Source organism: Alexandromys fortis, unplaced genomic scaffold (assembly GCF_014885135.2).
Source record: "Alexandromys fortis isolate MF-2015 unplaced genomic scaffold, M_Fortis_MF-2015_v1.1 scaffold_24, whole genome shotgun sequence".
In the NCBI taxonomy this organism is placed as follows: Eukaryota; Metazoa; Chordata; class Mammalia; order Rodentia; family Cricetidae; genus Alexandromys; species Alexandromys fortis.
Window position 1 is genome coordinate 8,701,807 of NW_026067906.1, and position 22,802 is coordinate 8,724,608.

The window sequence follows — 22,802 nt, forward strand, 5'->3', positions numbered from 1 at the left end:
GGGCCCCCAGAGCCCCGGGTCCCGCAGGACAACCTTTCCTTCCCGGTCTCCTCCCTCCCTTTCCAAGATCATCCCAGCCCCCGGCAGTCCCAGCCACACCCGCTTCCCTCCGGTGGCGCCCCCGCCGCGCTCGGCGGCCGCGCTCTTCCTGGGCCAGGCGGGAGGGGAGGGGGGGGAAAGGAGGAGGGAGGCGGAGCGCGCATGCGCACAGGCCGCAGGGCGCCTCCCCGGCCGCGATCTCGCGAAGTTACGCTCAGCCGGGCCGCGGCTGACGGACGAGCGAGCGGGCGGGCGGGCGGACAGTCGGGCGGGCGGGCCGTGCCGGGGGGCGGGAGGGCGTCTGTGGGAGGAAGAGAGGTCCAGCTCTGCCGGGCTCGCCCCAGTGCTCTGTGGGATACTGGAAGTCTCGAGCGTCTCCTCCCCGGCTCGCAGCTCGGCTCCGGGCGGCTCGGTGGCCGCCACGGTCGCACACCCCCCGCGTCCCCTCGCCTCTCCCTCGCCGCCGCCCCCTTCCCCCCCGCTCGCGATAAGAAGAGCCGGCGGCAGGAGAGGGGGATGAAGATGGCGGACGCGAAGCAGAAGCGGAACGAGCAGCTGAAGCGCTGGATCGGCTCGGAGACGGACCTCGAGCCGCCGGTGGTGAAGCGCCAGAAGACCAAGGTGAAGTTCGACGATGGCGCCGTCTTCCTGGCCGCCTGCTCCAGCGGCGACACGGACGAGGTCCTCAAGCTGCTGCACCGAGGCGCCGACATCAATTACGCCAATGTGGACGGACTCACCGCCCTGCACCAGGTCTGTGTGCGCCCGCCGCTCGCACTCCGACCCCCACCCCCACCACCTCACCCCCGGGCCCACGTCGTGCTCGTGCCCGGGCCTCTCCGGTCGCCGGTCCTGAAGGCCCCGGGGTGGTGGTGGCGGGAGCCTCCCTGCTGCGGGTGAGGGGGCGGCTCCGGCGGGGGAGGCTGGCCGCGGGGCTCCAGGCCCCCTTCGGACCCCCGCTTGCCGGTGCAGTTGGGAGCCGGCTGATTTCCTAGGCGCGGGGCAAGATGGGGTTGTGGGCTTCTGGGAGAAGTGGGGGACCCCAGGGCTGTTTGTGGACATGTGTCTGGGACTCTGGGTCAGGACGAGCAGGAGTGTGTAATGGGTTGTGCCGAGGCCCGGTGTCACTGATCCACTGTAGCGGGGGAGGGTGGTTGAGAGCCACTAACAGGGATCGGTAACTTGGGCAGAGGGACCCCCTTGGGCCTGGAGGTGGACATGGGCTTTGGTGTACTTTTTCGGAGTTGATTACCAATGATGACGATAATAATAGTAATCAAGAGCCGGAGCCGGGTGCCCTGAGCGAACGATTTCCTGTTTTCTCCTTTATTACTCTTGGTCACTGGGGAGGGGAAAACGGGGTGGGGTGTAATTAGCTGATCTGCAGTGGCTGAAAGAGAGGGGCTGGTAGGGTATCGGCTAGGGAAGCCTTCCCAAGTGGGCTTGCCCACCTCTTCTAAGATTCCTGGTCTCCAAGAGTTTGTCGCAGTGTCACAGATCCCCGAGCACTGGCTCCTGAGTGTGCACCGGGACTAGAAAGAGAAGAATAAACAAACACTCTACAAAGACACTTGCCAGACTTTGCTTTTCCTTTTGGGGCTGGGGGGTAAAAAAATAGAAAGCTAATCCCAATCTTTTCTCAAAATGGATGCTTTGTGCATGTTAAAGTTTTATAGTAGTCCGATTGGGATCTCTCGGTGTTAGCCAAATAAGGAGAAACTATTGGCAATCCAGAGATAATGTTGCCTTTGCCTTTAACAAGCCAAAAGCAACAAAACCCTTAGAGTCCTGCTCGAAAAGCAAGGTTTTAAGTGCTGGTAATAGGTGCCATGGCATAGATTCTTTCTATTTTCATATTAAGCAACTTGGAATTACTAGAAAATTTACAATGAAAAAGGCTTTTCTTAAGGCTTTCTCAAACTCGTCTTGGTTGTGTGGGGAATCAGCTTCAGTCTGAATAATACTGTGGTAAAAACTCGTTTGGGTGTTTGGAGCTTAAGGCTTCACACTTTGTATCGGAACTTTAGAGTTTGTGACTCTTAACTTTACACCTTTTAGAACGACGTGGTATATTTTCCTTATATTGCTTCCTGCTTTAGTAAGTGATGACCATGTTAAGTTTCATTTAATCAAATTCGCATATCACACTTGGCATTAAGCCTTTGTTTACAAAGCTGACTGGAAGGGTTGAAATGACTGACAATTGGCAGGACAGATCTGGAATTCAGAATGGCCCCCAGTGAAAAATACGGCCTGGTTTCTCTCATGTGGTGCAAACCTCATTTGCTTAAAACATAGTGTAACTAAAGATCAGAAAACACGGTCTTGAGAAGGAAAGCAACTTTGGCATTAAAAATTGTAATTGTATAAAATGGAAGAAAAATCTTAAGAGTTTTCTTTCAAATGTCCCTGCAAGTTTTAATGTGAGATTGTTTCTGAAACACAGTTACTGTTTGTCAGAATGCTTGGATAATGGTTCCTATCAGTAAATTTTTGAAACTGCTAAGTAGAATGTAAAGTTGCTTCTCTGTGGAGAATTGTATTGGCTTGGAGAAGAAGGCAGTTCCCACATTTTTTAAAAATACTGCAATAGTGATTTAGACAGGAGAAAACACTGGAATTGGCTTTTAAAGACTTGTGTTTCACTTCTTTTAAGAGGCTGGATTTACAGATAACTTCTGGACTAACTGAATTCGGTGCTTTGTTTGGTGAATGTACATACAGTCTTATTGAGAATTTTGTTAGAGTTGGCAAGCACACGAGAAAGTTTCTGAGTTTAGGCCATTTGCATAGCTGATTTGGTGACCCGTCCTTGAATATTTTAATACTCCAAAGACCATAAAATAACTGAAATATTTGACCAGCCTAGCCTCTCTGGAGTCTGTTCACATATTCGCTCACCTTTTTAGTTTGGCAGGAGAAAAGCTGCGGTACTTCCCAGCCCACGGCTACACTAACTCTGGCCTTTTCCTTACCTTTCTGATGGAAGTAGTTGGCGGTTTAAGGTGTAGATATCGGTCGGATGAGCTCTCATTGAAAGCAATGAAAGAAACTCCACTGCTGTTGTTTATCTCTTTGGTATAGAAATGCCGACTGTACGAAGAGAAGGCAAGCCTCTGTCCTAGTCCCTGGAGTAGCCTTCGTCTTTCAGGTGTAGGATACGGTTGTCTGACTTTTTGTCTAGACCCGAGGTCTAGATGCAGTTATTCACCTGCAGAGCTTTATTTATAGTGTGCGATTATACCTGTATTTTAGCGTGCTTCGTGAACAGTTTCAAGATCTGTTGGGTTATGTATAAGATGCCCTATCCTGGTCCTTACTGATACGCCTAAAATGCAGGAGTGTCAGTTTGTAGTTTAGCTTTTTTGTTTTAACCACAAAATCTTAACTTTTTCTCTATGCCAGTGGTTTTCAAGTCAATTTCCAGTTTCTATTCTTGTAGAACATTCTTGCTCAACTTTCTGTTATAAAATGAATTATACCTATATATTGTAATTTTAATCAAAAGTATATATCGTTAAGTAGGCGTGTCTATTCCGATCTGTTTATTTACCATAGGTTGACAGCGACTTTGTTTTCACAAAACATTTCTTTAAGGGACTCTTCCTGTTCAGAAAACTTTTTGGTAATTGAGTTATACTCTGTTTTTGTCATTTCTTTACTTATTTTTTCATGTCTTGACATTATATGGAATCCTTTTTATACAGTCTGAATATTCAGCCTTAGTTTTAGGTCATCATGAATTTCAGATGAAAATGCAGACTAAAACCCCGATCCTCACTAAGCACGACTTTTCATTGACGCCTCTATTTCTGTTAATGATGTCAGCAATCTCAAGATAAATTTGAACATTTTCGTCATAGTTTACTCTTGCTCCCAGTGTACATATGTCCAGGCAGTCACCTGTCCTTCACAATTACCTTCAAATTAATTTTTTTCCTTGCTAGTTTGAGTATCAAGCTGTTCCATGCACTTAAATTTTTATCCTGGTATTATAGGAACAATTTGTCTTCCCATCTTTATATGTGCATGCATGCATGCATGTATGTATGTATGCATGCATGCATGTATGTATGCATGTATGTATGTGTGTGTATGGTTTAGTCCAGGATACAGACTGATTTCAGATACTCTAACAGTGCTCTGTTGTGTGCCTGTCCTCTTACTATAGGTTTGAAACATTGTCATTAGCCTATGCTTAGTAAGTGAAATTGGTGACCGTTTTCATTGGGACTGTATCTTTACATTTTTTTTCAATGCTTTTAGTCATCTCTTTTCCTCTACTAGACTATCCTTCCTTTCTATACCAGCCCACATTAGTTTTCTTCAAGGTTCCATCCAGCTGCCGACTAGAAGGGCTCTTTCTTTGTATAACTGTGGTAGCAGAGACACATGCCCTCTTCTAACGGACGACCTGTACTTAGGTTCTGCCCATCTTTGTTATTAAAGCACTTCTTACTGGGTAGTATTTGGAAGCTTTTTCTCCAAACTTAAAGAATCAGGACCCGACTCACTAAAAATTTTTATTGAATTGTATGCTGTATTTCTTTTCATGACTAAGTCTTATGGTTGGTTATTCGTATACTGTGAGCTATATATTTGAAGCCTGCATATTCAGATTTTAGAACATTGGTTCAATATTATAAAATTTGTTTCATGAAAAACTTTGTAATGGATGTTTGGTACATTTCTTTTAATTGGGATTTAAAGTATTTCTAAGTATGCTCCCTTTCTATTAAGAAGTCCAAAACCAGCCTCAAATTTGGTTGAGTGGTAGAAAATATATTCAGTTGAACCATAAGAAACTAAGGTAAAGCCAGGTGGTGTTGGCACACGCCTTTAATCCCAGCACTTGGAAGGCAAGGCAGGTGCATCTCTATGGGTTCGAGGCCAGCCTGGTCTACAAAGCAAGTTCTCAGGAGACAGGACAGGCTCCAAAGCTACACATAGAAACCCTGTCTTCAAGAAAAAAAAAAAAAAGAAAAAGAAAAAAGAAGAAGAAGAAGCTGAGGTAGATTCTATAGTGAAATCCAAGGTTAGACTGTAATTTTACAGTAATGCCCCCGTTTCCAACTAGACAAACTTGTAGATAAGCTTAATATTAAATCATTCTGCTCTTAAATACAAGTTTTATCAACTTGTAAAGGATCCATTGAAAGCTTCTATGTAAAATGTCGGACAGGTGTAGTGCAGTTTTCCCTAAGAAGCAAAGTGTTAGAATACTAGAAGCATTTGATTTTTGAATTGCTTGTCGTGTAATAGTTCAAATGTTATATACGTGTTTTAAGCTGAATACATTTATAGTTTTGTAACCTTTTCCTCTTCTATTTTTTTAATGAAATGTTGGGTTTTGGATCAGTTATAAAAAGTATTAAAATTTCTGTTAAAAATGTACATGAAGCCAAGTGGTGGTGGCACACGCCTTTAATTTCAGCGCTCAGGAGACAGGTGGACGTTAGTGAGTTCCAGGCCAGCCTGGTCTACAAGAGCTAGTGCCAGGACAGACTCCAAAGCTACACAGAGAAACCCTGTCTCGAAAAACAAAACAACAACAAAAATATACATGAAATCATTTTTCTGCATGCTTTCCTTTAGAAAAGCTATTCTGCCTTATGCTGATGGCTCAATAAACTTTTTATTGAAATCCTCCAAAATCCATTTTTAAAATGTATTAAGCTAGTTGCCAAGCCCAGACCAGTCCCTTCCTTCACAGAAGTAAATGGACAATGTAGCCTTATATGGGGTGTGCTGGTGCAGGCCAGCGCCTACACTGCTGCTGTGAGAGCACTCTCTGCACTTGCTGGCTCTCTGCTTCCTGGCAGCAGTTCTGTGGTCTGACTTTGAAGTGTCACAACCAAGACTATCTTTCCTAGGCTTTAGCTCCAGTGTGATTGCAAGCTGTGACTGAGCATTTTCTAGCCTAGCCAGGTAGGAGCACTGGGCAGAAGAGCAGGGGAAGCTTTCGTCAGTTCTCTTACCATGTTCTCTTCAGTAAGAGAAACATGTTCAGAGTCCAGATGATCTTGAAGAAAGAAAGGGCTTTTAGAAACCTTAATAGGCATAAAGACAAAACACGATTAGATTGCTACTGCAGTAATAAATACCTCCTAAAGGTGCTGTTCTCATTGCTTTAGAGTCTGTTAATAAGAGCCGTCTTTTATCATACCTTTCTCTTGAAAGTTTGCTGGTTCCATAATCACAGTGAAGAGATTTGGAGAGCTCTAGGAGTTCCTGTAAGTTTACTTTGTTAGGTTGCATGTCCAGTAGCCATGACTTACCAGTGTCTTAGAAACAGTGTAACTGTAATTCTCACAGCTTCCTTCCTGTCCTAGGTTATCAGCATGAGGAATGGCAGAATTGGAATGCTAAAGCAGCTCTGAGTCCAGAGCCCAAGCTTTAGTCTAGGTACCCACTTTTTAAAACAAAAACAAACAAAACAAGGTTTTTTCTCTCTGTGTGTATTCCTGCTGTCCCAGAGTTCACTATGTAGATGAGACGGGCCTCAAACTCACAGAGATCCTCTTGCCTCTGCCTCCTGAGTGCTCAGGTTAAAGGTGTGCCACCATGCCCAGTGCCCTATTTTAAGTCTGAAGAAGAAACTCTTTTAAATCATTTTTGTGGTTGTATTGAATAGTATTTGAGAGTTTTCCCTGCACAGGTACATTTTTTTAAAAACCTATTTTTGTTTCAAAGAACGTTTGAGATCTTTTGATGGTACTTAAAATGCAATAGTAATATATTTAAAATTAATCTAGAATTCAAAATTGCTCTAAATTTTAGGACTTGCCAAGATTGTTTTGCTGATCATTAATTAAAGAATACCTGATCGTGTGACTTCTTTGTTTTATTTTTTTATAATTTACGAAAGAAATTACTACAAAATACTCCTTTTTTCCAGAATATAGAATTGGTTTTTCTTTTCATTTTTCTTCTAGTAACAATTTTATTACTACATTTAGTATGTACTTATTTCAGTGATTTTTATACCTAACTGTACATTCTTTTCTTGGAGACAAACTGCAGGCAAACTCATATCTGAGATACTAAAGACAATCTCAGCTAGACCTGGCTACATAAGCCTTTTATCCTCTGGAAGGCAGAGGCAGGCACACCTCTGTGTTTCAGGATAGCCAGGGCTACATAGTGAGGTCCCTGTGGTCAAAAGAAAAAATAATCTCAGCTTGTCATCACTATGCAGCAGAATTTCTTCAATTTACTTTGTAGACTGTGATCATTATATTTTGGGCCAGGAGATGGGATATTACACAAAATGCTAATGTAGCGTCTGAGCTAGGAAAATGGCTTTTACTTTTACTCCTGCTTGATTTGCCTCTTGTTAATAGAAACATCAAGTTATGTATTCCATGAAATAATTTGCAAAGTGTAGCCAAATTGCCGTACAGGTCTCAACTTGAAAAGAATAATTTTTTTATTTTGATAAAAATATGAAATATGATTTCTTTATTGCCCGTTATTGATTCTCTGGATTTTATTTACATGAACATCTTTATTTCAGTAACTAAAAGTACATCTTTTTTTTTCCTTTGCTCCATCAGGGAATTTAAAACAAGTAGTTAGATCACCTGGTAGCGTCATCATTTTATAAAGTAGTGGAATATTTTAACAAAGAAGGATGTCACATCAAAATAAAGGGCAGTTGAGATTCACTTGTCAATCTAGTAAATTATCAAGAGATTGACACAGGTGTTCTTTGTGCTTTGGTGAAAGTACATTTGCAGCCGAGGCTGACCAGACCCATGACTGTGCTGTGTGTTCTGCTTTTACCAGGGCACGGTAGTACATGCTGTGGCATTCTGTATCATCAGAGTGTAAGCGCTGCAGCTCTTGGATACTGAATAGGAAACAAGAAGGAATTTATCTGAAGGGATTGGGGAAATGGGTGAAAGCCTTTGGGACCATTGGTTCCGTATTCCTGATTCCATAAGTCTTTGTGCTTCTTTTTATCCTGTGGAGTATATCTTATTTTTAGTAAGACACAGCTCAAAGCACAGAGTGTGAGAGATGAGAGAGGTCTTGATCGCTGGAGTACACAATGATTCTCTGCCCTTTCTAAACCATACTTTTAGCATTCATATATTACCTGTTATTTAAAATGTTGAGATAGGAGCGGCAGGGCTGCGTCCCCGGCACCCGGCCGCCCGCCCGCATGGCTAGCTTATTCCCGAAATAATTACACGGAAACTGTATTCTTTCAAACACTGCCTGGCCCGGCTAGTTCCAGCTTCTTATTGGCTAGCTCTTACATATTGTTCTAACCCATTTCTAGTATTCTGTGTAGCCCACAAGCTGGCTTACCAGGGAGGATCTTAACCTGCGTCTGTCTGGAGTGGGAGCATCATGGCGACTCTTCACTAAGCTGCTTTCTCCCAGAATTCTCTTCTGTTTTCTCCACCCACCTAAGGGTGGGTCTATCAAGGGGCCTAGGCAGTTTCTTTATTAATAAGAAATCACTCCCACATCATTAAAAGTGTATCTTACCTTCAGACAAAATAGAAAATTCCTTTACATAGATATTTTTAATTTTTCTTTGTCTGCATTTTAATTCAGTAGGTGTACAATTGATATCTTTTTTAAAAAAAAACTAAATATTGAAGTTTTAACAGTAGAATTAATAGGAAATGAACTGATAAGTTGTCTGGGCAACTATGACAGTATTTATAGTATTCAACATGTATCAGAGGCACATACCTTTAATCCCAACACTTGGGAGGCAGAGGAGGCCTATCTCTGGGGAGTTTGAGGCCAGCTTGGTATACACCGTGAGTCCCAGGACAGGCAGAGGCTGCAGGTGGAGCCCATGCCTCAAATGAATGAATGAATGAATGAATGAATGAATGAATGAATGAATAGATTTAAGTTTAAGTAGATATTACTACTGTAAAATAATCTGTATTTTAGATTTACTTCAAAATAGAATATATTGCTGATTATGAAAACAGGTCTAATTTTGCCAAGTTTGTGTAATTTATTTTAAAAGTGAATATCTTTAAACAAATCCTTGGTATTCATTTAGGAAAGGGTTCCTTGGTAGCACACAATAAAAGCAGTACCTTTATTGTAGCGATGCTAATTAGAGACTCTTTGCTGAGTGTTTTCATTGTGGATCCCTCATACACACAATTTTCTGACCTCACTTGTGTTTTGGTTGCTTATCTTTCCATTGTTGTGCTGGCTAGCCATAAAAAGGCAGGCGTCACTTATGTCTTACTGCCCTCCGTGCCTGCTTGACTCAGATGTTCTCAGGGGTGGAGACATTCCACGTTGTCATGTGTCATAGAGGCATTTCTGAAATGACATTCACTAGAACCATGGAAAGCAGTGAAAGCATCTCAGCTGTCACCTTTTTAGTAATCTAAGTATGCTATGTGCATCAAGAGAGTCCATGGAGAGAGCTTTACCTAGTAGAAAGCTCTAGCTTGACTGTTACCTCATATTGACTTGGTTGTGTTTTGGATTAATGTAGTCTCCTAAAAGAATTCAAGACTGTACAAGCTCTTGCTTTCTACAGTATTAGATAATACAAAGGAGATTGGATTTGATGAGGTGTGAATTAATGCCTTCTTCAAGTTTGGTAGCCATATAGGAAAGTATTTCTTCATGAACTAATTGTTGAAATACCCAAGTATGCATGCACATTCATGAATTATCCTTATATTGAGGGTTTATGTTTATAATATTTATATAAAAGAATATAATACGTACATAAGATAATTTTGAAGGCTATGTATCAAGATTATTTTAGATGGAAATATCTGTGCTTTGGAACGTTTGTAGACCTCTTGGAGCATCAGCTCTAAGACATTTTTATGGATGTCCTTTCTATTAAAATATATCCAGGAAAGTTACATTTTGAAAATGCTGATTACTTGTAGTTGTATCTGGTGCATAGGTAGATTGTGATAATAAGCATGGTATCATTAATAAATAGCATGGGTTTTCTACAAAGCTTATTTTAAAATATTGCTTGAGAATTTCATACATGCATAAGGTGTTTTGATCAAATGCGTTTCTCCATTTTCTTTCATCTCCTCCTTTATCCCTTCCCTATTCCTTCTCAATTTCATATGTTCTATTTTTGAAACCCACCAAGTCTGCTCAGTGTTGCCAATATAGGTGTGGTGGCCTCATCCCTAAACACCCCCAATTCTCTTTCCTCAAGCCACTACCAGTTGTCAGTAGCTCTTCAGCTAGAAGTGGGACCTGGGGACCCCCCCCCTCCCTCATCCACGAACAAACCTTTGTCTGGATTGATCTTGTATGGGCCATGTGCATGCAGTGTAGCTTCCATGAGTTCATGTTGCCACTGGCATGTCATAGCATGAAGACACTGTCTCAGCATAGTCAGCCACTCCTTCTGGTGCTTAGAATCTTTTCCCCTCCTCTTCTGAGCCTTGGGAGGAGGGAATGTGATAGGTGTCCCACCACAGTCTCTCTGCACCTTGACCTGCTGTGGGTTTCTCTATGAATTGCCATCTTTGCAAAAGGAGGGGTGAAAGGTGCACTCATCTGTGGGTGAAAAGGTAAGTTGTTAGGAAGCTGTTAATTATGTCCACTCAGCAGGATGAGATTACTGGGTTCTTCCCCAGGCCCATGACCTATCTAACCATGGATTCCTGGCACTGTTATGGTACCAGGCATGAGTTCTACCTTGGGGAACAGACTACAAGCTTACTTTTAATTAGAACACGATCATAAAGAGGCTCTCTGAAATTTCAGTTAACTCTTTGCACATTTTTGACACTGAGTATAAGTTGTTTAAGAATTTCTCTTTAGTGAACCTAGTATATTTTGTTTGTGTTCTAGGTTTTCCATGACAAGTCATAGTTACACCTGACAGTTTGAATATTTGTGTATTTATGTTTTTGTTCCTAACAAAAGTTTTGATGCTGCTGTATCCAGACTTGGATGCTATATTTTGTTATAAGCATGTTAATTAATCTGTGTAATTTTTCTCAAAATTTTCAGAATTGTTCAGCAATTTCTATATCCTTCCGAAGTACATTGGGCAGGCTACACAACAGCACAGCATCTGTCTTTTCCTTGAAAATGTCTGTTGCAGCTTTATCCCTTCAGCCAGCGTTTTCACAGTCTAATCTCAGTGCATTTACCTTAGGTATGAAAAGCTATAAGTAATTATTAAAATTTCAATGCTTTCTGTGCTTTGTTTTTGTTGTTTACTTTTGAGACAGAGTTTCATGTAGTTCAGGCTAGCCTTGAAATCCTGATCCTCTTGCCTCAGACTCTATCTTCATTTTATTTCTTAACACTGTTTATATTTATGCTTATTATATATGCATATTATTGCAAATAGAAATGCCTCGGTAATTAAAACTGCATAGAAAAAATAGAAGATGTTTAGTGCTAATCAAAGGACGAGGGTTGAAAATAGCCCCTTAAAAATCTACTAAACTCACTTTAAAAACAAGTATGTGATTACCTATAAATAGGATTATACTTAGTTTCCTAGTATATAATCTATTTTTAAGATTATACATAACCTTTGTTCATTAGTGTTGACACACAGTTTGCCTTTAATGGCTTTATGGAATTTCACTTTGTGTGTCTAAAATTATTTTTCTAATTTAATGAATGTTTATCATCTTTTCCACATTTTCATGATGTAACATGCAAATCTACATGTTCATCTTAATTTGTTGTATTCTGTGAATTGCTTCCAAAAAATGTCACCTAAAATTTTTATATTTTGTTCAGAACATATGAATTTATAAATTGCTTCCCAGAAATGTCACCTAAATTTTGTTTTGCTCAAATGTTGTGTTGCTTTTGTACTTGTTTATAGAAGACATTTTTCAGTGAAGCTTCTCATATGAAATATAGAAAACTGACCTTAAACAGACTACAATATGACACATCTGTTAAACTCGTGCGATGATGTCATCCTCCATAAGTCACCCAAAGGAAAATTATTTTATTGTTTCGCTACTTTATGTGAATGTGTAAAATTTGTTGTATTCACTGAGAGAAGTAGTTGGAAAAGAAACAGGATGAAAGTATTCTTCCTCACCCACCTCCTTTTTTTCCTATTGGTATGAATATGTATGTGTATGTATGCATGTGTGTGTCTGTGTGTGTGTGTGTGTGAGAGAGAGAGAGAGAGAGACAGAGACAGAGACAGAGACAGGAAGAAAGGAAGGAAGGAAGGAAGGAAGGAAGGAAGGAAGGAAGGAAGGAAGGAAGGAAGGAAGGAAGAAAGAACAAACATGGGCATACACACTTGCAAATATACATGTAGAAGTCCAAGGACAGCTTTGAATGTTGGTGTTCACCTTCTACCTTTTTTTGGGTGGAGACTCTTGTTTTCCCAGTGAACACACCAAGCTAATTAAATCCCTGTGAGTTTCTAGGGATTCTTTTGTTTCTGCCTTCAGGTCCTCTTAGGAAGGAACAGTGGTATTTCAGAGGCTCATATTACATATCTGAGTTGCTCTTCTAGAGGACCAGAGTTCAATTCCCAAGGTCTACTTGGGAACTCAGAGCTATCTGCAACTCCACTCCCAGGGTTCCTTTCTGGTCTCTACAGGCCCCAGGCAAACATTCATGCAGGCAAAACATCCATACAAATAAAAACAAATTAACAATTAATTTAAAAAGAAGTACATCATTTTTTAAAGGATTTAATTTGATGTTTTAGAAGTTTGCAGTGTATGTTATTAAAATGTTTACCTAATCTATATTTGTATAATGCCATTATCCACATAAATTAGAGGTTAACTTCTTCATGCAACAAATATTTAGATCATCATGTTTGACACTTTACTAATCATAGAGTGTCCAGTGTGCTTTTGATTGACATTGTTAACAAATGATAACAGTTCAGTAACTGAAAAGGTGCAGGATTAGATTATTCTTTTCGAGAAGGACTTAGGCCAGAATATCAAAAAACTATTTGAGTAATAAATTTATAAGTTTATTTGATTTATGCCATAACCTGTTTCCTCTGGTTCTTCTCAGAGTTCTTGTTCATTTTCTTTCTGATGTGCTTTTTAAGGACAAGTGTTCCTAAGACTCTTGTGCCTTTTTTTCTTTCTTTCATTGCTGTAGTTCAGCTGTTTCCAGAAAATCTGAGCTCCTTTTTACATTATCCATATCTTTTTTAGCATCATCATTCTTCAGCTTACAAAGCTAGAACTTTGATGGCCATCTTATGTTTTCTCTTCTTCACCTCTTCCATACAGTTATCTTCCCCAGCAGTTTCAGGCCTGCAGTGTAGTCTGTTCCAATCTTAGTTAGGGTTTCTTTGGCTATGATAAACATCATTACCAAAAGATAAGGGAGGAGAGTAACTGTTTGACCTTCTGTTTGTTATATTGTCACTTAGTAAAGCCAGGACAGGGACCTGGAAACACAAACTGCAGCAGAAGCCATAGAGAAATGCTGCTTTTTTTAAAATTTTTTTTATTTATTTATTAAAGATTTCTGACTCTTCCCCACCACCGCCTCCCATTTCCCTCCCCCTCTCCCAATCAAGTCCCCCTCCCTCATAAGCCCAAAGAGCAATCAAGATACCCTGCCCTGTGTGAAGTCCTAGGACCACCCACCTCCATCCAGGTCTAGTAAGGTGAGCATCCAAACTGCTTAGACTCCCACAAGAAATGCTGCTTTTTGTCTTGCTCAGTTGACTTTCTTACAACACCCAGCACCACCTGCCCAAAGGTCGTACTATCCACATTGGCATGGACCCTCTCACATTTATTTACCACTAATTAAGAAATGTAGCACAGACTTGCCTATAGGCCAGTTCCTCAGTTAAAGGGTTCTTCCCCTAGCTTGTGTCAAGTGATATAAAACTAGCCAGCACAGTTCCAGAGGCTCTTAAGTACTCAAAAAGATGTATTTTTTGTAAAACAAATTCTAACAGTACTCTCTAATGAAATGAAGTTGCTTAGGCTTCGGGAAAATACAAGTCAAACCCACAGTGAGTTACCCATTTCACAGCCTCTAGGATGGCAGTGATAAAAACGGATAGGAACATGTGACTAGTTATGTGCAAGTTGGAACCCTCCTGCACTGTTGGCAGTAATGTAAAACATGTAGCCACTTTTTTAATTATTAAAATTTTATTTATTTGTGTAAGAGATTATGTAAAGACTGGAGACTGCATGAAGGGAATAATTTTGTCTCTGTCTGTTGTGGGTTCTGGGAATCAAACTCAAGTTAGCAGGCTTGCATCTTTCCCACTGAGCCATCTTCAGCAGCTCCACTTTTAAAACAATCTCATTTCTCTATATGGCTTAGCAGTGTGTGTGTATACAATATGTATATATGTATGTATATAGTATAATATATATTCTAGAATTCTATCTTAGTAAATGATTTTATTTTAAAGCAAAAATGTTTTTACTACTAAGAATTAAGGCATCGACAATTCTAACAATTCTAAACCTTAGACTAAATGTGGCATTATTCGGTGTAGTTAATAACAAACAAGTTGGCCTGTGTTACCTTAGTACGGCTTGCTGTCTGCTAGAGTGTATAGGTAAGCATATGAGCAGTGCTGGATTTCTATCCGTTATGTGTAATGACCTGGAGTTGTTGTACTCCAGCGTATTGTGAAAGCTTGTGGAGGGACATCCACACTAGAGTCGGGGCACCCCAGATTGTAAATGAGAGCAGTGTTTGGGACAGTCCTTCAGAGACAGAGAACAGCACATGCAGAGACCTGGTGGTGAACAGAAGTGAACAGTGTACCAAGAAAAGAAGAAGGCCAGAGGCAATGGAATAATTTTCAAAGCTGACTAATCTATAAGAACTAACTATAGCTAGCAAACTTATAGCAATTGGGTTAGGAAATAGATTGCTTAAAGATATAGTTGAGACAAGGAATTGGTAGGTACTAAAAGTAGTAGATTGTCCTGACAGATTTGTGTGGCCTATATTCTGATGTGGTTTGCGTGTTCTAAATGAGGGTTCTATATCATGTGATTTCTGCTTGTCTAGAGGGGAGTATGAAAAAGAAGTGCCAGGTGAGTGTGACCAGTGTTGTAAAGGGTACGTGGTTGGACCAGTGGAGATGAGCATTACATATGTTCCTAACTATATGCAATATATTGAATTGGGGAAGGGAAGTTGTACTTAGTCTATTCTCTGAGGCCTTTTCTGTCTGTTGGAAATTTGATAACCAAATAAAACAAAGTTCTAGAAAAAACACAAGAATCCATATGCCTAAAATAAATGCTCTCTCTTTAACTCTTCCTGTACATTTCAGTTCTAGGCTATCTTCTGAGTGCTGCAAGGTGTTGGGAGCAGGTGTTTGGGGATGTGGCTTGAGTGCATGCAGAAGTGTGGGAAGCTTAGTGGAGTGCGGTGACGTCAGGTCCTTCAGCTGAGAGGATGCGCTGGGAAAGTGAGCTCAGAGGTGAGGAGGCGGGCCAAGAAGACAGTGCTGGGAGCATGGTAGGTTTTCCTGAGAATCATACACTTAGGAATTTCTCCAACTGCATGCAACTTCCCTCAGCTTCTAAGTTTACTCAATAGTGCTTTCAGGGAAGAGAAACATTTCCTATAGCAAAGGAAAAAAGCTAGTTAGGCTTTTCTTATGTGTAATATGTTGGTATGATTTTGTTCAGAATATTACTAGGCATGCTTTTGTTTTCTGAAGTTTTTCTTTTGACATTTTAATTTTTTTACAAGAGGAAAACAGCTCTTAAACAGAATCTTGTGGGCTGTTTTAACCTGCAGTAAGTTCATTAGTCTTATTTCAATTTAAGTAGACCAGGAAGTAGTTATCTTATTGAATTATGACTTTTAATATGTAGTTTTCTCTTTTCTACCTACCTTTGACGTTTAATCGTGTGTGTGTGTGTGTGTGTGTGTGTGTGTGTGTGTGTAATGTGTGTGACTGAACTGATGGTTTGTAAGTTGCCCTTTCTAAAAACACTTTAATGTAAAAATACTACTTGAAAGAGACAATATGTATGTTATACCATCTGGAGACAAGGCATTTGTGTAGGATACAAATGTGGAAATCACTTTAGCTGGTTAATACTGACTGAAATAGACATTTTAAATTACGCCATCTTTGAATGTTTTTTTAAAATAATTTCTCTTGTTCGGACAAGGGAAAACATCTGGTAATATTTTGAGTGTTAACTATAGATACTTGGACATAATTGAATATTGGTGTTGATGGTACGTGCTTGTTTCTGTATTGCACACTTCTCTTCACCCTCTATTTCCTGGGGAAAGGATTGGTAATGTGATAGACACCTCAATAGAGTTGTAAATGATATTTTTTTTTGAAGATAGCATTAGGTATATTTTATAGCTATTGGCAAGTGGACCCTGAAAGTTCAGAACAAGGTGATTACTAAAAAAATGCACATTCTTTTCAGGGGACACCATATTTTCAAAGACATCATTTGGACTCCAATAGTTTGAATAGTTCCAGCAGGAAAGATGTAGACAAAGAAAAAAGTCCATAAGGCAATTTTTATACAGTGAACTTTTTTACTTTGTAAACTATGAATATAAAAAGTATTTGGTGATGAAGATCCATTTTAAGAATTAGTTGGAAAATGGCCACAAATTTCTAAAAATTTTTGGGAATATTATGCCCAGAATGATATGAATAGTTGGGAAATATTTTTGAAGCTGGCAAAAGAAAACGCTGGCTGAGTTCAGGTCCTGAGTTCAGATCCCCATGTGGCAGGTTGGTGCAGCCCTGGCACAGGGAGGCAGGGACCCAAGGTCTTACAGCCAGCCCAGCCAGTCCTGTAGACTCCAGGTTCCAGGGAAAGATTTTGTCTTGAAAATCAGGTAGAAAGCTACTGAACTGTTGAAGAAGAAATTCTGTGTCAACTTCTGGCCTCCACACATATGTGTGTGCAACATATATATACCACACACACAAAGACTGTGAAAGAATGATGTTGAAACCCACAAAAGAGAGAGTTGTGTGAGAGCCCTTCACTGAGAGACTGGGCAGTTAGTGGTTGATGGGAAGGTTGCCATTTTCTCCAGTGGTGGTCTTCCTAACAGATTTTCTACACTCTGGATAGGTAACCCCATCTTTGCTCGTGCAAGCAATTAAGCTCAGTGGGTCCTACTCCAAAGGGACATAAAAAGTAGGGAAGAAGGGCTTCATCAAGAGAGGGAGAGAGTCAGGATAATAAAGGGTAAAGATGGTGAAATTCATTACATATGTGTATAAAATTGCCAAAGAATAAAAAATAAGTTACAAAGTAGAGCAAGAATAGGAAGAAGGCAATAGAATGGCATTTATATGTATAATTTTATATGTATATTTATTTTAAATGGCTTATAAATTCTAATATCCATTGTAATGGTAATTTTGGAAGTTTTATTGGTTACTAGATGTTCATTTGAGTTTTTTTTTTAAAAAAAAAAAAACAAGTTTTGACTTTTTTGTTTGTTTTTGAAACAGGTAGCTTTGGAACCTGTCTTGGAAGTAGCTCTTGTAGACTGGGCTGGCCTCTTTTATATTTGTGTGTGTGTGTTTATGCCACAGTGCACCTTTAGAGATTGGAGGACAGCTTGTGGGAGTGGGTTCTCTTCTTCCATTGTGTGGGTTCTAAGGGTCTAAGTTGCAGCTTAGGGGTAAGTGACTTTACCCACAGAGCCATCTCACCAGTCTGTCTTGACAAGATTTGTAAATTCAAATGAGGAGAATATTGCCAACTAAGTATGGTTTGAGATCTAGTACAGGATTTGGGTAAATTCATATTGCCTTTGTGGTTAACATGACTAAGGTCTGTCACAGCTAATAGCCAGGCCCAGGTGGACTAGCACCTGGCTGACTCACTGTGGGTATGTTAGTCTGTTGATGGGTGGTTGTGTGCCAATCCAGACTCCTTGCTTCTTCCTTTTGACCCTGTCCTCGCTGGCATATTAGTCAGCACAGCTCATATATAAAAGCATATAGAAGTGGGTTTTAATAATAAGATAAAGATGATGATGGTATTGACATAAAATTGAATTTCTAAATTGCCATATGTAGGTTGAAATCCTCAACAGACATGAGAAGCAAGTGTGTGCAGAGATGGAGGCTAGCCCTGGTTGCCTTTCCTTTATTGCTTTCCACCTTAATTTTTTGAGACAGTCTCTCTAAATCCAAAGTCATTGCTTAACTAAACTAGATAACCAGTGAGCTCTGGGCGACCTGTTAGCACATTCTTTTTAAAACAGCTCATTTAGAGCCTTTCTCATTCTATAAACTTTTCTGCTTAACCTCACCTGGGATAAATAGATTTGTCAGTGTAAAAAGTTATTATTTTTTTATTTTTATGAACGTGGTATTGAAGCTAGACTTCATTTGAGTTGTCAAGTTTTCGATTATCACAGGTTCTTGCATTCTTAAACAAATGGGAAAATTGATATCTGCATCTTTAGAGGGACCTGCTTAAAATAATAATTGTCTATTAATGTTTGTGTGTATCACAAATGTGTACATGTTGTTGAAGGCAATTGCATTCGTTTCCATCCCTTGAATAAGGATTATTTCATTATCCCAGTGAACAGAGTGAGGTACATTGTGACGATTGTATTGCGGAGCTGAGATATGAACGTAGTGATTAAATACTACTGGACTTAGATTTTTCTGTAGTGGCTCTCGACTATTTGAACCAGATTCTATCACTGTGGTAACCTCAGGAATCCCTGGGGCTTAATTATAGACAGTTGATAGGCCAGAGTTGGTCCATTATCTCCTGAAACTGAACCAAAGAGCTCTTGAAGAAACTGCTGAATGGAGCCAGAGGACTCTCAAGGCACAGCTTGTTCTGTGCTGTCCTGGAACCTCTTAGTTTATGCTGTTAGGTGGTACTGGACAAGAACTAGGGGGTCCTTTGCTGTACAGTTAGTTTTTATAATAGCCCTGCTACTCCCTTTAACCTCAATAGTGTTAACACACAACGATCAAAGTGCAGCATAGAACTAACAAGGCATAGGCTCTGCTAAGACGTTTCTGTTCCCAGAGGACATCGTGTAGGCTGTGGGGAAAGTGCCCTTTTGCTTCCAATGTATGGGGCTCTGTACCTGCTTTCCGCTAACATTTGCTTTTACGTTCTATCGGTTTTTCCATTACTAAAGCTTGGTTGTTATTTTTGGATGATCTGATTCCAAGTTTAGAACTTCTACGTTTTACATGACTGGGGATGACGGGGAGATAAAAACAAAATCTAGACAGCAAGAAAAGCAAGCAGTTCTGAGTTTTGGCAAAAAAAAAAAATCATAAGCTTTTTTCTATTATTAACTGTTCTTTTCCTATTTTGGAATAAAGTGGAACTAAAGCCTGGTTTAGGTAAGGTAGTTATCAGAGACAGTTGTAGTAGTACACTCTCGGAATATAGGAAATAACTAAGTATGTAGCTTTGGCTATTACTTGTTGAAAGTAGAAATGAATTTTCAGGAAAGACACTTTAATTACTCTGAAGACACTGCAAGACTATGTATTGTTTAGAGAAAGCTTTTTATTGGAAAACCAATTATGGGTTAGTATTATAACTATTGTTAAAACTCCTAATTAAACACAGAGCTATTTAAATTGTTTTATTTTTATCTTTTTATATTTATGTATTGTTTATATGTATGTTTCTGCACCATGTGAGTGCCTGCAGATGCCAGAAGAGGGTGTTGGTTCCCCAAGAATTGAAGTTACAGATGATTGTGAGCTGTCGTGTGGGTGCTGGACATCAGATCCAATTTCTGGAAGGGCAGCTAGTGCTACTAACCACTGAACCATCTCTCCAGGCCTTTGGATATGTTTTTATGAAGAAGAATTCTGTTCTTCCAGAAATTTACAGTAGCCAGTAGTAGTCTGGATTCTTTTTAGGTTGATAATGGAGTTCACGCCATTAAAAATGCTATGAAAGTTGTATTAATTTCTTGTATTTTAAAGACTAGTCTATCTTTATAGATAGTAGTAAAATTAGGGGAAGTCTACCGTTAGAAGAAGTACATGGTAGAAAGAATGCTTACCCTTCTTTCTAGGTGTGTGCTGTTATCATTGTCTTATTTTTAATCTTCTCTGAAAGAAATAGCAATGTTTGATTTAATTTTTTTGTTTTGCTTAACTTTTTAAAAAATTTTCTTTTTAGTTATGCGTGTGTGCTCACTGCATGTGCAGATGGGGGCCACAGAGGGATGCTGGATGTCCTGAGACTGGAATTCCAAGCAGTTGTGAGCCCACCTGATGTGGGCACTGAGGCTGAGCCATCTCTCCAGCCCCTGACTTGATGCTTTTCATTAAAGTTGGCTAAGTATCTCTTTTTTCTCACCTTTCTTTTGCCTCATTTTTTCACCCTACCTTGAAGGTAGCTCTAAAGTTTAATATTATTTTTTAGTTATCTTATTGTTGAGAAAGTAGCAAATTAATTCTCTAAAACTAAGGAATGGATATGACTTGATGTTAAGGATCATTTTGGGTAATTTAAAAACTTTTAAAATTACATATATAATATATTTTTATTTTACATACTTGAATTTATGTGGGTGTTTTGCCTGTGTGCATGTATGTGCACCATGTGCATGCCTGGTACCTGTGGAGGTCAGAAGAAGCATTGGGTCTCCTGGAACTGAAGTCACACATAGTTGTAGGATGCTATGCTGGTGCTGGCCGGGAACTGAACACATGTCCTTCACAAGAGCAAGTGCTCTTAATTGCTGAGCCATCTTCCCAGCCCCCAGTATGGGGTAATTCCATCAAAAGACAATTTAATTTTCTTCTGTGTATCTTTTCCTCAGGGGCTTTATTGTGTGTGTCTGTTTTGCCATGTTCTTGATTTGTGCTGAGTATGGAGATGGGAATGATTTTTAGTATTTAACCTGCTGTAAATAGAGTATGTCAAAAAATTGAATGGTATCAATTCATTCCACAATTGATGGGGGTTTTAGCATAAGTACTGACAGGGATTGGTCAGCTACATGGTAAAATTGTATAGCGAGGATTTTATTTCCTTGGTTGGCTTTTTCACGAGTAGGATCCTCTGTAGTAGCCAGGCTGACTTCAAACTTACACAGTTGTCCTCCACTCCCCAGAGTGCTAGGATCATAGCCACCACATAGCTTTTATTTCACTTTAAAATTAAAGCTCTCTTTTAAAAGTTGTGTTATGATCATGATAGCTATGAAAATTTTCCTTCACGGATGGCCACCATTTTTCTGTTTTATGTAATCAATCTAAGTAGTTGCTTCTGCCAAGAGGCTTATCTTAATTGGATTCTGATCAACATACATCTACTTTGTCTAGCAGTTCTGTGGTTATCTTCCTGATTGTCTTCCACTAAAATAGAAGTTCCTTGATTCTTGTCTTCACGGTGTTAGTACCGAACACAGCCCCTAAAATATTGATCACTAAACATGCACGAACTGTTTAAAGATAGGAAGGAGCCTCTTCATAATGAGTCATTTCAAAGACTTCATATTAAAGACTTAAATGGAATTGGACATTTAAAAATTGCTTAAAGGGGATCTCTAGAAAGATGGTTCAGCGGCTAAGAGCAGTGGCTGCCCTCTGAGAGACCTTGGGTTTGAGTTCCTGACTTTACATGCAGGTTCATAACCTTCTGTAACCCAGGTCCAGGAGATCTGACACCCTCTTCTGGCCTCTACAAGTACTAGGCATGCATGTGGTACACAGACATACATGCAAGCACATACATACATACATACATACATAGACAATTAAATTAGATATTTAAAATAAATACAAAGTAATTCTCCTCACTTATTTGATATGCAGATGGACAGCCAGATAAGCAGCAAACTGAGACGTTTCAACAGGCAGATGACCCTGTACGCTGGCACCTAGCAGCTCTGAAGATTGAGCCTAATTGGTTCAGCATTGCTAACTATTTAGAAATACTCTCCTATTGAAATTCAGTGTACTCACCCAGAAGTCACGTGATTTAGGGTTTTTATTGCTGTGAAGAAACACCATGAACATGGCAAACCCTGCAAAGAAAACATTTAATTGTGGCGGTGTCTTCCAGTTACCGTCATGGCAGGGAGCATGGCAGCATGCAGACAGACTTGGTGTTAGAGCAGCTGAGACTCATATATCTTGCAGGAAACAGGAAGTCAGTTCGCACACTGGGCAGTATCCTGAGCATAGGAAACCTCAAAGCCCACCTTCACAGTGACAAACTTTCTCCAACAAGGCCACACCTCCTAATAGTGCCACACCCTATGAGATTATGCGGGTCAGTTACACTCAAACTACTACACCATGTCCTTCAGTTAAAGGAAATGATTATACACACCATGCAAGGATTCCTCCTGGAAAAGATTTCTGAGACCTGATTCTCTAGGAAGGACTTGTGAGTGCTGTGCCTGGCCTTTCAAAAGCTGTGCTTGTAAGACACTCTATTGCTCAAGATTTAAGTTCACTACCATTAGTTGATAGCACACTGAGGAAACTGTGTATATACACTGAAATTGTGGTAGGTACTGAGAGTCATCAGAAATCCTGGACATTCTTATGTACAGCCTCTATTCATTTTCTTGTTTTTATATTGTAGATGGATGGTGGATGGATGGATGGATGGATATGACACCATTGTAAAAATCCATAATGATATTTAGGGAAAAGAATCAGCTTAAGAATAGAAAGAGTAAGCCGGGCGATGGTGGCACACGCCTTTAATCCCAGCACTCGGGAGGCAGAGGCAGGTGGATCTCTGTGAGTTCGAGACCAGCCTGGTCTACAGAGCTAGTTCCAGGACAGGCTCCAAAGCCACAGAGAAACCCTGTCTCGAAAAACCAAA

The 22,802-nt window shown here is 40.0% G+C and overlaps 1 protein-coding gene across 6 annotated transcripts in view; it reads left to right on the forward strand.

Annotated features, from left to right (window-relative positions):
* The first annotated feature begins 274 nt into the window (after nt 1–274).
* Nucleotides 275–22,802, forward strand: part of Ppp1r12a (protein phosphatase 1 regulatory subunit 12A) — a 109,938-nt gene continuing 87,410 nt past the window's right edge. For all 6 annotated transcript variants that reach the window (XM_050135551.1, XM_050135552.1, XM_050135548.1 and 3 more), the window contains exon 1: nt 275–792. In XM_050135551.1, coding sequence (XP_049991508.1) covers nt 556–792 — 237 coding nt within the window. In that variant the 5' untranslated portion in view covers nt 275–555. The remainder of the gene's footprint in view (nt 793–22,802) is intronic.